This window comes from Macaca fascicularis, chromosome 12 (genome assembly GCF_037993035.2).
Source record: "Macaca fascicularis isolate 582-1 chromosome 12, T2T-MFA8v1.1".
NCBI lineage: Eukaryota > Metazoa > Chordata > Mammalia > Primates > Cercopithecidae > Macaca > Macaca fascicularis.
The window spans coordinates 87,029,527-87,046,529 of NC_088386.1; the positions used below are offsets into that span (position 1 = coordinate 87,029,527).

General features: G+C 39.1%; 1 protein-coding gene across 8 annotated transcripts in view; it reads left to right on the forward strand.

Annotated features, from left to right (window-relative positions):
- Nucleotides 1-17,003, forward strand: part of MYO1B (myosin IB) — a 182,627-nt gene that overhangs the window by 78,569 nt on the left and 87,055 nt on the right. For all 8 annotated transcript variants that reach the window (XM_005573782.4, XM_045368338.2, XM_005573785.4 and 5 more), the window contains exon 4: nucleotides 7,946-8,040. In XM_005573782.4, coding sequence (XP_005573839.1) covers nucleotides 7,946-8,040 — 95 coding nt within the window. The remainder of the gene's footprint in view (nucleotides 1-7,945; nucleotides 8,041-17,003) is intronic.

Consider the following 17,003-nt stretch of genomic DNA (forward strand, 5'->3'; position numbering starts at 1 on the left):
AGTTCACATTCTTACAAGTCCAGTAGAAGGAAAGGTGCTTATTTTGTTGAGTAACTCTTAGCAAGCTGGCTGGGGCAGACTTGAGGGTCTCCATTATGATTTGATAATGGTCAGGCCTCCAGGCTAGAAAAACTTTTGGGGTGTCCCTAAACTTCTTTGTCACGAGGATTACAAATACAAGTTCTAAAATCTTGAAAGAAAACTACCCCTTGTGTTTTAGATTATTTTTTGTAACTAGGATGTGAACTCCTGAAATAACGAGCTTTGCTTATTCTAATGCTGAAGTAGAAGAGTTTCTTGTCTAATTATGCAGGTGTTATGGGAAAGGGGTCCCAATCCAGACCCCAAGAGAGAGGGTTCTTAGATCTTGTGCAAGAAAGAATTTGGGGTAAGACCACAGAGTAAAGTGACAAACAAGTTTATTAGAGAATCAGAGAAACAAAAGAATGGCTACTCTATAGACAGAGAAGCCCCAAGGGCTGCTGGTTGGCTCTTTTTTCTTTTGTGGTTATTTCTTGATCATATGCTAAACAAGGGGTGGATTATTCATGAGTTTTCTGGGAAAGGGGTGGGCAAGTCCTGGAATTGAGAGTTCCTCCCCATTTTAGACCATGTTAGGTAAATTCCAGATGTTGCCATAGCATTTGTAGATTGTCATGGTGCTGGTGGGAGTATCTTTTAGCATGCTAATGCATTATAATTAGTGTGTAATGAGCAGTGAGGAGGACCAGAGGTCTCTTTCGTTGCCATCTTGGTTTTGGTGAGTTTTGGCCGGCTTTTTTTTTTTTTTTTTTGCCACATACTATTTTATCAACAGGGTCTTTATGACTTGTATCTTGTGCTAACCTCTTACCTCATCCTGTGACTAAGAATGCCTAACCTCTTGGGAATGCAGCCCAGTAGATCTCAGCTTTATTTTACCCAGTCCCTATTCAAGGTGGAATTGCTCTGTTTTGAAGGTGTCTTACACAGGGATTTCTAGTTTTTAAAACATCGTAACACATGTGAACCATTTTATATACACGTAACATTCAGATACTATGATTTTCCTTCTTAGTGGTTACATTTGACTGCCAAGATTAAAGTATATTTTTGAGTGACCCGTTTAAAAAAATGTGAAATATGGTACATGTTGAGGCTGACCTAGGTAATCTATGAAATTTCAGAAAAATATTGTGAGATCTGTGTTTTGAAAACAAGTGTGATTCTAAAGGAAGAAGAAACTAAAATGCATATTCATCATATCCTATTTTAAAGCCTTACTTTCGAGCTTTATTCGATGCTTTACTGTTGTCATTCTAAAACAGATGTCATCTTAAAGTGATTTATCTTGATGATATTATTTTAGTTTTGTAGCCAGTAAAAACAATCCTTTTCCAGTTATGTAGCCAAAGGAAAGCAACATGGCCACCTATAAGAATGTAAGTGAAATTAGAAAATTACATGTTTATTAAAATTCTTAGAAAAAATGACTGTAGCTCATTTTCTAAGATAATTTTCACCTGCATTCTGCCATCTGTCATGCTATGGCATATATCTTTGTTATATTGGGATGGCAACTAGGGACTTCTTTGAGATTAGATGTATAAAAATCAAAGTGCAATGCCTAAAAAAAAAGTTGTTGTTGCATGGTATGTCTTTTTCTATTTTATTTCCTTTCAACCTATCTGTGATTTTATATTTTAAATGTCATTCCTGTAGGCACATATAGTTGAGTCTTGTTTTTATATTCATTCTTACATTCTCTGCCTTTTAACTGGAGTATTTTGTCCACTGACATTTAATGTAATTATTGACATGGTTAGATTTAATTTGTCATTCAATTATTTGTTTCTGTTTCTTCCCTCTTTTTTTTTTTTGTTGTTGTTTTTTGTTTGTTTGTTTTTTGTTCCCCTATTCTTGGCTTCTTTTGGATTATTTGAATTTTTTATTCTTTTTTTTTTTTTTTTTTTTTTTTTTGAGGCAGAGTCTTCACTCTGTTGCCCAGGCTAGAGTGCAGTGGCACCATCTCGGCTCACTGCAAGCTCCGCCTCCTGGGTTTGTGCCATTCTCCTGCCTCAGCCTCCCGAGTAGCTGGGACTACAGGCGCCCGCCACTGCGCCCGGCTAATTTTTTGTATTTTAGTAGAGACGGGGTTTCACCGTGTTAGCCAGGATGGTCTCGATCTCCTGACCTCGTGATCCGCCCACCTCGGCCTCCCAAAGTGCAGGGATTACAGGCGTGAGCCACCGCGCCCGGCCTTTGAATTTTTTATTCTTATAATTCCATTTACTTTTTAGTTATTTTGGCTGTAGTTCTTCATGGGTTGTTCTAGGGATTATAATACACCTTAACTTTTTAGAATCCATATAGAGTTAACATTGTCCTGCTTTATGTGAAATGTAGAAACCTTCCAACCATTTAGGTATATTTACCATCCATCTCCCCCCAGTCGCATCTGTTATGTTTGTTTTCACATTGTTTTCTTTTTACTGCATAGTGCACACTTTGCCCATTGTCATTTATTTTGAAGAAAGGCTTCTCTACCTTTTCTTGCCCTGAAGCTTGGACTATTTAGCAATGTTTACCAGTGTTGTGGCTAGCAGGGGTAACTGTAATGTGTACATAAATTAATTTACCATGCTTATACTGGCATAGGACAAGACTGCAGCGAAGCTTTCCAGGATAAAGGTACAAATAACTATAAAGACTTATTTTCCCTAAAGTTTGACCTTAAGATGTGATAAGATGAATGTCTGGTGGAAGGGCGTAACACTAACTTGACAATGACATCAAAATATCAACTTGGGGATATTTTCCAAGCGGGCAAATATTTCTGAATTAAGAATATGAGACAATTACAGATGTAAAGATATAAGGAGGGCCAACGTAATGCCTCTCCTTAAGAAAACTCAAGGTTTCTATGCAAAACACACCACACATAATTCCCTTTCTCCTTTTCCTTCTCTTCTATGTTCTTGTGGACCACCTCAATCCTGATTGGGCTTAACGTGAAGTTAGAATTGGGGAAGCACATGGAGGCTGGGCATTTTTAAAAAACACTTTTTCGGGGGTTAGTTTAGAAACACCCAGTTTTAGGACTAAACCAGAGCTAGAAAGGAAAAGAAATAGTTGAGACTTGTATATCTCAATTGTAGGTGGGAATTCTGAGACTGAGCTATTTTGAGAGGGTTGAATTCAAAAGGAGAATTTCCTGGTGTTATTTGAAAGTACTCTAATGAAAAGGAATACCATTTTGAGAGCTTTTGAAGAAAATGACTTGAAATAAGAAGGTGGAAACAGTTATCTAAGTTCAGGTAAGTTTCCTGAGACAAATTTAGTTCTGTTAAACACTTTGGCTAATGGAGAGGTCCAACTACCAGTCCTCAGAATGGATTAGATTCGCTTTGGAGAATGATTTCTGAAGCAACTCTATAGGGAAGAGCCAGAGAGGCTGAAACATGGGGCCATGTTTGAAAGAGCATAAGCTTTGGATCTATTTGGTGTCACAGACATCTTTTCTGCTTTGCACTTGAAACAAACCTAGGAAGGAAATGGCAGGGTGGAGAACATGGAGTTTTGGGAATAGAAGCCCTGCCATTGCGTCTGATGGCCATGAAAGCAGAACCACTCTGATGAACACTCTAAACAGAAATAAGATGGGAGAGGAAGATAAATACCAGCTAGACAATTGAGAACATGCAACCCAGCATTCCACCCTGACAGAAAATAGCAGATGAGCCCCAAACCAAACTTCTAAAACCTAAAAGTGATAGATACAGCTGTTGGGAAACATACTTAGCACTGGGAAAAGTTTGGCTCTCAAAGAACAGCCGTGTAGCTGATCTGGAAATGAAGGGGAGATGGCCTTTAAACATCAGGCTGACCCTATTCTTAGAGCTCAACTAGAGGACAGAAGAAGAGGATAAAACCATGCCCTTAATGTGGTAGGACTAAAACCATGTTTACCCCCTTACGCTATTGTCATTATATTATAATTAACCATTCATTTCTCTGTGTGGTAAATAACAATGCTGACACGGTCACAAAATAATGTGAAGCATATGGGTCACAACTGTTTTTAACTAAAGACTTCTCTAAAGATTTATTTAGGTTCCTTAATTACAGAGTGGCTTGGAAGACTGGCATGTGGTTTCAGTTTATAGTTATAAATGTTGGAGCTGATGATGGGTACGTGCTCATATTGCCAGAAAGGGAGAGGAACAAGATTGGGAGGGGGATTCGTGTTCTTTGGGAGCCTCCCTCTTGCCTTTTTTTTTTTTTTTTTTTTTAAAAGAAAGTGAAGATCTGTGTTTATAAGAAATAAGTGTGATGACATTTATACTGCCCTTGAGATGAGTATGCCAGTAGTTACAAGCCAATTTTTCCAGTACTTTAATTGGTAAATTTTCATGTCACTTTGAACTCAGTGGCTCTCTAGAATCCTGAAAAAATAAATCCCTTTTAGCTTTTGTCTGCTATTAAAATTATACTCTCTAGGCCGGGCGCGGTGACTCAAACCTGTCATCCCAGCACTTTGGGAGGCCAAGACGGGTGGATCACGAGGTTAGGAGATCAAGACCATCCTGGCTAACACAGTGAAACCCCGTCTCTACTAAAAAAATACAAAAAACTAGCTGGGCGTGGTGGCAGGTACCTGTAGTCCCAGCTACTCGGGAGGCTGAGGCAGGAGAATGGCGTAAACCCAGGAGGCGGAGCTTGCAGTGAGCTGAGATCCAGCCACTGCACTCCAGCCTGGGTGACAGAACAAAACTCCGTCTCAAAAAAAAAAAAAAAAAAAAAAATAAGTATTCAACTTAGGTTCTTTGACTTAAAATGAACTCACTACAGGGTCATTTGGTGATCTTCCAAAGCCTTGTGGTTTTGTGTGTGTGTGTGTGTGTGTGTGTGTGTGTGTGTGTGTGTGTGTGTGTGTGTATGTGTGTATGTATGTGCCATATATGTTACTCATTTTTTAAGTAATTTTGCATTATTTTGGAACCAGTGGTAAATATAATGCAAAGTTGTAGTCCTGGGAGCATGGGAAAAAGGTCTGTATTCAACAATACATAAAGAATTCAGTGAAGACGTATTATATATTGGAAAACATCTTTTGTGTTTGCTGTAATGTGTTTTCCTACATTTCTTGCCAATGATGATAATGAAAGTGGCATCTCGAAATATTGTCTGGACATTGGAGGAGCAGCAGGGGAGGAAGGCTCATCAAAAAATCTAAACAATGCTTTCCTTCCCTGCATGAAGGTCATAGAAGAAATGAATTTCCCAATGTTTATCCTTCTTCGTGGAGCTCACTCCAGTAGAGACTTTGCCACTGCTTCGAGAGAATCCACTCATTCATCCATCCCTTCATTTATGACTTGGTGTCGGTTACATTTCATGTTTATGTCTCTGTGGCATAAACATGGCATAAAGATTAATTAGAATGGCTCTGCCCTAGAGGAGTTTATATTCTGGTAGGGAATAAGAAGGTGTGTACATAACTAATTATAACACTGAAAGATTTTCTGACATTTATTCAGAGCTTTATAACTTTCAAAGTGCTTGTATGCACTTTTATTTGATCTTCTAAAGTATATGACTACATTCTCCATGTTGGAGATGAAGACACTGAAGTTCAGTCATGGTGATGACTTGCTTGAAGTCAAGTAGGTGTTGAGATACATCTATAGGACCCAGGGAATTGCATCTGAGATGTTTTCTGCCTCTGTGTTCATTATTTTCCACGATCCCCATTATGCAGTGGTGCACAGACTGGGGAATAAGAGAATATGAGAGAAAGTTAAGGCCGCAAGCTGCTGTGGAGCTTGAGCAAGGCTTTGGTTGTGTAGAGAATGGTTGAAAGGGCTTTGAGAGACAGAAAGAGATCAGTGTACATTGTTCAAAGGAACAAGCTAGAACAACCTGTTACTCAAAAAAGACCCTGGTGTCAAGATCTTTTTATTGCTTTTTTTCTGTCTGTCGTTTTTTTATTCATACATCATGCAACAAATGTACTTAGAGTATACAGTACTTATTATATGCAGGGCAGCAGACTCACTGATATGAGGGTTACAAAGTAAGACTAGGGGTGGCTATCCTTGAGATTCTCACAGTAGGTCAGTTGGAAGGTAAGATACGCTGGCAAATAACTGTAAGAGGACATGATGAGAGAGGGAAGAACGTGATTCACAGTATTTCTGGGTTTAAGTTATGACTCTTCTGAGAATGGGATCATGGGCTTCTCATGTCATCTCTTAAGACCATGTTTCTTTAAAGAGGCTAGCATTTAATTTTGCAGATCTGTGTTGAAGAGTAAGTCCAATTGTGAATCCTAGGACACTTTACTGGGCTCCTGGCACATCGAAGGTGTTCAGTAAATTGTCGTTATTTATGGTTCCGTATGCCTTTGGAAGAAAAGCCAAAGTCCTTGACTGGTATGAACAGCTCTCTGTGATCTGGTTGGCCAAATGTACACTATTCCTGTATCCCAGTCCTTCACCAGTCTCCTGCAGACTGGTTGCTCTCACATGCACCCTTATCACCCTGTGGTCTGTGCAAAATGCAGAGGTGCTATATCCCAGTGGTCAGTCTCAGGCATTAACTCTGGCCCTGCTGTGTCACACTGGCAGTGGACCTCAGCAAATTATGCCTTTGCTTTGTGCTGGTCTTACTGCGAGATTTAAAATGACTAAATGTAAAGAGCTTGGAGGCAGTTCTGGTACATGGTAAATGTGGATATTATTAATTCTAATTACCGTCTGACTTTGCTACTGGCTGTTTATCATCCTGCGCTGAAGCTTCCTATCAGCTCTTTTGTTTTTCATCTGGAACCTGCCTATCTCTCTCCCCAGCTCATCTCTTATCCTCTCTTCATTATGCTTTGCTTTGCCTTCCAGCTACATGGAACTGCCCATTATCCTTCACCCCACCTGATGTTTTGGCCTTTATTTTTACCTAAAAGGCATTTGTCTTGCTCATTCGTTAGGACTGAGTTTTCTACCTCTTGAGTTTCTCTGAGTCCAGTTTCCACCCCTTTGAGGTTTCTGTCTTGCTCTGCAATGCTTTGCACATACCTTTATCATTGGGCTTAATGTATTGGCTCCATTTTCTCTCTTTCTTTCCTGCTTTTGACGGAGAACTCCTGAAAGAAGGGGTCGAGCATTACTTGTCTACATTCCCAGCTTGTTCTTGACACATAGTAGACTCTCAACAAATACTTGTTAATAAATGAAGTGAGGACTTTACCTATTTTAAATTAACTTATCGTCAGAATCATTTTTTCAATCAAGATCAACAGGAGCACTGCCCTGGCCTTACTTGATAGAGGCCCTTTGCCATCCTAAGGCAGGGTTCGAAGTTTGGGAGGCTTGGGCCGGACAAAAACCCTGGCAAACCCAATTTTGCCTCTGTTGGATCTTAGAGTTTCAGTCATTTGTTTGTAAAGGCAGTAGTTCTGTATTTAACTTATTGTAGTTAAACACAGCTATTTGGTATTTGATAGTATCTTTCTAATGTTTGAAAAGATTTTTTCCCTCCACTATATTGAAACTTCAGTGTATTGTCCTGAAAAATCTCAGTATCATCCCATTTTAGACATGTGGTATAATGTTTTCTCCTTGTTTGTCTGAGTTACCTGGATTTTAGTTTAACAACCCATAAATGTAGCTTGCTGGGTTTATAAATAAATAAATTATTTATTTATTTATTTAAATAATAAATCATATCATTGGAGTACAATAAAACAGTACTATTTTGGTTAATAGAGAATACATGGAGGAAGGTAACATGGGCCACAAAGGATGGGTTTATTTGTTTATGGATTTTAAGAATTAAAGGGAAATAAAAGGTGATAGCTTGCTTTCCATAAGCATATCACAGTAGCCCTTTAAGAAGCTTGTAGTTCCATCTGATAAACACATAATAATGATCTGAATTCTAAGGACTTTTTTCCCATTATCCCCTGCAGCTTTGCCCTTTCGGATGAAGCATACAGATCCCTACGAGATCAAGATAAGGACCAATGTATTCTCATTACTGGGGAAAGCGGAGCAGGAAAAACAGGTAAGGCTCCTACCAAGCAGCTCCGCAGAAGGTAAATGACTGAATGACAACAGCAAACAAAGAATGACAACAGCAAAGAGGAGAAGTGGGGCCTCCTTAGCAAGATCTGTCACAAGGCCACTGTGAGGGTGCTTCTGCAGGAGGATACTGGTTAGGATCACAGAATGTTCTCTGGACTCCCCAGAGAAACAAGGTGCCTATCCAAGGGGATTCCAGCCAATATGAAGTCTAATGCTGGATGGTGCAAGATCTTTTTACTTTTCTCCCAAGACATTAAACCTATGTGCTCTTGCAGATTCAAACTGCTTCCCCAAGAATGCCAATTTATTTAGGTTTTAAGAGAGTACAAACACACTCTACCTTTGCTAAAAAGTGAGGGAAGGTACCAGGAAAATGCTTACATTTTACTCAAGAGTTTTCCTCTGAAGCCTGAAGAATTGAGATTTTTATATGTATTTTTTAGACCTGGCAAGCTTTGCATAAAACAACCCTCCAAATGGGAGGGTTATGCTTTTTACCCCTTGCGCTTTTAATAAATGCAATTCATATGATTGGTGGTCTTAAGTGAGAAAAATGACTTTACAGATGGTGCCCAGCTACCTGGAAAAGATTCAGAAGAGCCACATTCTCAGAATCCAACCTTAGAAAGGTTAAAGCTGCTGTTGTCCGTGGTTTTTTTTTTTTTTTTTTTTGATGGAACTGATGAGTCTGTGGAGGAGGAGGATGGTGAGGGAGATGGTATTTTCATAAGGTTTCATCTGTAAAATGCTTTTGTTTTATAGATAAGATCTGATAATTGGTCAATTATTTTTAGTATTCAAAGGTGGGATTTTAAACGTTTCTATTCTGCGTGGCTGTTTAGTTGTCACATTTACACATTCTGAGTTCCCAGTGATCAAGAGAAGAAAATCTGCCATAGGTGTTGAGTCAGCTGACTGAATCCATTTTATTCACAAGCTCTTAGAAAGATTTGTGCCTTGAAAGGCTCACTATCTGCATGGAAATGGTTTTCCTTCTACACCTACTCTTTCCTCCACTTTCCTTAGGAGTAACTCCTCCCTCTACCCTATGCAGCTGAAGAAAGAGTGGTTAGATGAGTGTGTCCAGCCTCCTTTCTTGAGCCCTTTGGAGACACTGAGCACCACTGTTTTGCAGGGCTAGGCAGGTTCTAGGCTCTAGGTGGTCAGAAATGAAGGGAAAAGGATTGGCATGTAAGAGCCTTAGGTAACAGAAAACATGGTGTCATATTGTTGAAGGGATTTTAGTTGTAAACCATCTGGTTTAGGCTCCTCCACATGGGATAGCCAGACTCCTTTTGTAGTGATGAAGTCTCACCGCTTTGAATGGCGCCGCCCTGGAATTGTCGTACAGGTTCAGCTAACAAAAATTCTTCCTTACCTAGAGTTCAATTCTGCCTCTGCCCATTGGTCTTCAGTCTGCTATCTGGAACTTTACCATATTAGTCTGCCTTATCCTCTACAGGACAATCACTCAGTTATTTGAAATCAACCATTTTATCTTCCTAGGGCTAAAAATCCCTTTTCTTCAAATTTTCTCATTTTCTACACATTGACTTATTCATTCATCCAGAAAAAAATTACTGAGTACCAACTTGGTGAAAGGTACTGTACTAGGGACATAGACACTGACCTTGCCCTTATCACATTTAGTTTAGTAGGGGAGATAAACAATAGCTCTTTGCATAGACATATATGTATGCACCTATACGTACAAATTACATGCAAAACATAAGTGGAGTAAAGGAAAATCACATGGTGCTTATGAGAGCACATTACAAGAAGAATTGGATCTTACACATATCTCATTGTCTTGGTCCTGTTCTGGAAACATCCTAATTTGTCAATATGCTTCATGGAATTGCATACCAAAAAGTAAACAGAATACTTGAGATTTGGTCCTGGTTGTGGTGGAACTCTTATCCTTCTTTTTCTTTTTGAGACAGAGTCTCACTCTTGTAGCCCTGGCTGGAGTGCAATGGCACAATCTTGGCTCACTGCAGCCTCCACTTCCTGGGTTCAAGTGATTCTCCTACCTCAGCCTCCCAAGCAGCTGGGATTACAGGTGCCCACCACATGCCCAGCTAATTTTTGTATTTTTAGTAGAGACGGGGTTTCACCATGTTGGCCAGGCTGGTCTCGAGCTCCTGACCTCAGATGATCCGCCCACCTTGGCCTCCCAAAGTGCTGGGATTGCAGGCATGAGCTACCGTGCCTGGCCTGTTATCCCTCTTAATGTGGACCCTGGGCTTCTATTAATATAAAGCATGTATTGACTCATACAGGTCTTTAAACCAAGTAAGATATTACAGGATTTTTTTTTTTTCCACAGTAACTTCCATTAGGTCAGATCTGCTCAATCTAGTATTGATGAACAAAATTATTTTAAACTTACATGTAGAATATTGTATTTATTTTTATTAGTTTTGGTCCATTGTTATAACCTCTTGAGAAGCTGACAAATGCTGATTCTTTCCCTTCTCTTAGGATTGCTGTCATTTTGCTGAGTAATAATGATACTAGCTAACCCACATTCAGCACTTACCACGTGCTGGGCAGTGTGCTTATTTACATGTATGAGATAAGTATTTTTGTTATTTCAATTTTTATGATGGGAAAATAGGAACACAGAAACGTTAAGCAATTTGCCAAAACTTATACAGTGAATAAGTGGCAAAGCTGGGATTTTGAATGCAGGTAGTGTAGTCCTAGAGTCCCTGCTTTTATCCACTGTACTAAGCTGCATCTCTGTACCTTGAACATGGTACAGAGGAGTTCTTGAACATGGTTCTTTCTGAGTGCCATACTACTTTGCCCGTGTTGGTAAGTCTCCTTCAGCTAGCTTCCCATGACTTCTTAAGGGATGGATTTTGTATTGTATTTCTACTAGCTAATTTAATGCCTGCCATACAGTAGGCAATCAGTACATATTTGAATAATTGAATGAACACCATGCACTAATCCAAGGAGCCAGCCTCCTGTCTTTATTTAAGTAATTGACAAAAACACTAAACAGACCGGGCCAAAGACTGATGTGTATGAAAATTGCCAGGTCTCATTTAAAATACAAGTCTATCTTACTAAAAATTAGTTGATTTGCTTAGTTCTGGGTATCTTTATCTTTCTCTACTTCTCTCCTTAGGCATTCTCAACTATTCAATAATGTTAATGTGTTCTACATTTATACTTCTAATTAAAATACCTCTTGGCTGATCTCCCATCTAATGTATTTACTGCCTGTCTCACATCTCCACTTGGGGTCTCACATGCATCTCAGACTAAGCATGTACAAAATGGAACTCTTGATTTCTGTCTTTACCCTCCTGTAACCAACCTTTCTGATCTCAGTAAATGAGACCACTAGTCAACCTAGTTATCACACTAGAAATGTTTGTTATCCATGATTTCTTCATTTCCTGTATTTCCCACATCAAATCCATTTCTCAATTTTGTCAGTTCTGGCTCTGGAATATATCTCATACCAGGCTCTCTCTTCCTTTTCTTTTTGTCCACATGGACACTCACAAGCCACCTACCATTCTCTCTCGTGAGGATTATTTGTAGCAATGTCTAATGGGTTTCTCTCCTTTCTCTCTTGATTACCCCAATTCCATTTTACAGACCCCAGTCTTTGCTTGTTCAGATCTCTCTCTCTCTCTCTCTCTCTCTCTTTCTCTCTCTCTCTGTCTCTGAACCTGTGGGAAACTACAGGACATGGGCATCTTGAGAAAATGCTTTTACCCCTTCCATGTCACTAACCAGTTCTTTCAGGTGAAACAGTTTAATTCTTAGAAGCAGTACAGCTTTTTGTTTGTCTCCAGGTTGACCAATGAAAATGGTGGCAAGGCAAGTTAGAAACTCTGTTCCTTGCTGAAGGCATTTGTACTGATGCTGTATCTCATGCTCAACCCTCCCCCCGTCCTGTTTGACTCTATTTACAAGCACACATATTCACTTCATATTGCTTCATTTTTATTTTCACTTGGAAGAAGAAAAGAAAATATTCCTAAGCCTCTTTCATCCTTATATTCTTTAGCTTTTTAGTCAGCCTTCTTTGTGACTAATGATTTTTTTAGGATATTCTAATTGTATCAGTTCGTTCCTAAATGAGTCATCAGAAGTGGGTTGCGGTCATTGGTTTGATGGGTCTTGGCCAATTCTTCGTCTCCTCTGGAACATGTGTTCTGAGACGACAGCACATCCACTAATTAGCTATGTCAGTATGTGACATCCGCCTTCTCAGAGAGTTGTTAACACTACTACTTCCTCCTGGAGCCAGATTCCATCTCCTGGTGGGCTCATGTATCTTGCTTACTGAAAAACTGAGTGGAGGTTGCTAGTGCTGTTTCAGAGGATTGGCATCCATTTTTCTTAGGAAAAAAATAAACACTACCCTATTTCTCTGGTAGAACTCTAGTAGTAGAATGGAGTTCATTCTTCTTTTTTGTAATCGTCTCTTGATATTTTTCTGCTTGACAATTTGTCCTATTAGTTTCAGTGCCCAAATCACCACATGAAATCCTCTTCTCCTTGTCATCTTCCCTGGACTTAGTCCTTCTGGGGATCCCGTTGCCCTTTGTCATAAGCTGGAAAATGGACAGTGCTTCCCAGGGCTTGTCATCCTTTCCTCTGGTAGGGCCATTGTGTTTCCAGCACATAGAATTAGGTGCTGCTTCAGGGAGGAGGCTGGAGGAGGGTACAACAGAGACCCTAGAGCTTTGCTTCCCAAATCTGCAGTGAAGCACCAGTTCCAAATCTCATGTTCATCATTACTAGAAAAATGAAATAATAGACAAAATAGAGCATTTAAACCTTAATTTTTTCTTTTAGTTTCAACAGGCAAAACAACCAACTAAATTACTACAGAAACTTTTAAAAGCCTACTTGCATGTGTAGATCAGTAATAGTCTGTGGATTGACCAACATTGAATCGTGCTGGTCCTTGGACCATACTTTGAGTAACACTGCCTAGAAGTCACTCAAAGCATTTGTGTTGTTTTTGAGCCTCTGTGCTTCTTGGACCCCGTGATGAACCCATCTTGGGTGCTTCAGCTGTCTGTTATCACTAAGACGCCTGGTGCCAGGAGGTGGATACTGCTCCTGGCAGTGGTTCCTTTTGAATACCCACTTAGCTACATGCTTGGTAGCACCTAGCCCTTGAGTCCTTTTCACTTATAGAGCCCAACAGCTTCTTCACCTCTCAGTCCACTGTAGACATAACAGTGGTTTGCTTACTCTATTTTCTTTCTTTTTTAAAGCAGTGATACAAAAACTGCTTAATATTTTCTGATGGTTTTAATTGTCTTTAGTCTATCAATTGAGTAAAGCCAAGAATGTGTGTGTTTAAAGTCTCTGTTTTGTGGAGATTACTTACAGGAAAATAAAATGATAGAAGATAATATATACATTTCAGTATACAGTTATACAAGGAATTTGGAGTGGGGGTTTCATCTCAGTTTTGAGCAGAAGAGGGATGCCAGGCCATTTTGAAATGTCATATCATCTTATGCACTAAAATTGTTTTTGTGTACATGTGTTTATTGAAAATTTTGTTTTAGTAAATAAAGACGACCATTAACATTTATTGAAGGCCTGGAATGTGCTATGTGCTTGAGATATAATATCTCCTTTCAATAAAAGTCTTTACTTAATAGTTTGTATAGAACCACCATGTAGTATTAGAGGGCTTATTTTATAAGAAGTAATTAACTTAACTGGGTCGTAAACCCTTCTTGGCAGATGATGATGTTATTGGTCTTAAACATTGGAGACACTCTTAAGCTGCAGAGTTATATAACGTGGCCACTTAGGGAGAGGCATGAACTCTTTTGAGTGCTTTGGGGTGCTATTTAATTCATTACTGCTGTGCTAAATAAAAAATTCATCAGACCTCATAAAAGTGCCCAAGTATTTTTAGGCGTTGAACTCACAATTCACTCCCATGGATACAAATGGTTTGTGGAGAACTTTTCAAGCACTGATGGGGGCAGGGAGGCAGAATATGAGGGAACTATCAAAACTACATTTTTCCAGGGACGTCAGAGTAAATCTCTGAGCCTGAGAAGATGATCCCAACATTAGGAAACATAATTATTTGGTTTCTAATTTTACAGTTACTTCAGTTTCTAGGAACTCTTCAGCCATCTGCTAGAAGAGTTATGAAGCCTGCCTTGCTCATTAAGACCTTTGGTTCTAAACCCCAAATGACCTTACATATCTGCAGTGGTTCTCCAACTAGACAGTGACAGAGATGCCACTGACTTACTGTAGCCTAAACATTGGTGAGTGCCGGGCGCGGTGGCTCAAGCCTGTAATCCCAGCACTTTGGGAGGCCGAGACGGACGGATCACGAGGTCAGGAGATCGAGACCATCCTGGCTAACACGGTGAAACCCCGTCTCTACTAAAAAAAAATACAAAAAACTAGCCGGGCGAGGTGGCGGGCGCCTGTAGTCCCAGCTACTCAGGAGGCTGAGGCAGGAGAATGGCGTGAACCCAGGAGGCGGAGCTTGCAGTGAGCTGAGATCCGGCCACTGCACTCCAGCCTGGGCGACAGAGCGAGACTCCGTCTCAAAAAAAAAAAAACAAAAAAACAAAACATTGGTGAGCATTTCACAGTGTTGAAAATGCCCACATTGAAGCAGAATAGATACGTGACGTCAAGGCCAAAATGTAGTGAGCTTTTGTTTTGTTTCTCCCCTGTGTGAGAAAGACCCCTTTCTATCTGTGTGTTTTATATAAATTATCAGAGATTTTGTGGCCCTCTTTCAGAAGAGGATGACATACAGGCTTGTTTCAGTAAAAACATCACCAGTTGTGACTTCCCTTATAGCAAAGACTGCATCTCTCATTGCAGGGCCCATGCGTTTAGTACTCTGGAACAGTTCACTGCTGTTAGATCCATTTGGATGTGCAGGAGCTGGGTTATTTTGCAGCACAGCAGACTCCGGACTGCTAAAAGGTGGCTTCTCCAAGCTACAGAGTGCTTGTTTTGTTGCACACAAACGTGGCCTCATTGATTTAGGCATTTACTCTTTAGCCCTAAACTCTGGTTTAGGGCTCCGAACCACCAGACCTACAAAAGCTCAATTCCTAGAAAAACTTTGGTGTCTTAACTAGAGGAATGGAGGGGTGAAGAAGTAGATAAATACATGTGTATGAATAAATGTATGGCCCTCTCTATATGCCATATGACCTGTAGATCAATATGCGACATATGTGATATTGCCTGTATCTATGAATTTATCCATAGAGACCTGTTACTCCTGGATGAATTTATTAGAAGCTCTGTGAAAAAAGTGCAGAATAAGCCTTGCCTGTTATCATGCCTTTTTTCCCCTGACACAGTGATTGAATCCATGTGGAGCCTGCTCCGTTAACATACATAGGTTTAGGTATCTTAGGCGTGAGATTCCCATCCTTTTATCATCATCACAATTGTCTTTCCTTGAATTCTTTTCCCTTTCTCATTCACCTTCCACTACTTCACAGTGCTTTTTTTCATTAAAAAGATTATTATGTATGAATGTATCTGATTCTATGTTATGTGATAATTACATGATAATACATATTATTCACAGTACAGTGCAAGGTGTCAGAGAATACAGAATTCAATTAGTTATTCTTACCCTTACAGGACTTTAAAATCCTCACAGATTTAAACTGTCATCCTTCCATTGTTTGTAGAAATTAATTCTGATCTAGATACTCTGATCCAGAAGTATTTTGTAACAGGCACTTTGTCCATTAGTGAGGAATATGTGTTAAACCCTAAATGTTCTGCCATTTTCTGATGAGAAGAGATTTTGACCCCAAAGACTTCATATATTTTGTTAGTCCAGTCGTTGATGAATTTTAAGATTCAAGTTACATTCAAACATATATATATAAAATATATATATGTACGTAAGTTTACATATGTAAAGTATCTATGAGTTAGAGAAAATGATGAACCAAGAATTGATTCTAAACAATACTGTTACATTTTGTCTATTTTAAATGACAATATTCTTATATTTAACAGTCAACATAATTCAAAAACCAGACTTTGAAATATGGTGGATGATACTCAATTTTTTATTCTTCTCAGAAATAGTTTTTCGTTATAGAGCTTATCATGTAAAGATTTGATTTGTGTAAGTATATAATATTTGAATACAGATTCAAATTCATTTGAACTTTAGCACCAAAGAGTCAAAGGGAAATGAAGTACAAAGTCTCATGAGATAACTGTTATTTCCGGTTTCCAGCGTGGTAAAATATTATGAAAACAGTTCCTTAAACTATGTTGGACCTTGTAATTCATTCTTACTGGTTTATTAATTTCTCTAAAGTAGTGCCTGTGTAATGAACTACTTGAGTTAAAGGTCAAGTATTATGTCAGGAAAAAAAAATTATAGGAGTTGTCTCTTTTAAATAGTGTGATTTTTCTGGAGAAAATACTGTTAATACCAGCTTCCAAAAATGACTTATTAAGATGAGCCCAGTCGTACAATTCCTGAAAATGGTTAAGAATCTGAAGATATTTATAACAACTTGGAAATAAATTATTAAACAACTTGAACTTTATCCTCAAACTATATTTAAAAATTTTATTTGAATTGCTTAAATAGGTTTTAAAGTTCATAAAGTGATTCTTAATTTCAGTTTAAATTAATCCATCTTTATATGCCAGGAGATATTATGGGTTTATATATACTTTAACAGCCAAATGATGTAAGCCTGACCCAAATTCCAGGAGATCTGCTCCTGGTGCCATTTTCAAACACATTTGACCCTGAGAGAACTTGATCCCATCTTGTTCTGGCCATTAAAAAGGTCTCTGAGAGGTCAAATCAATTCTAGTAGCCACCAAAAGATTCTCATTCTTGGTTGGCTGATCGCCACCCCCTACCCCACCACCACCACCCTGCTAAAGCAGTTGTCTTCTAAGTTCATCCTGGACCAG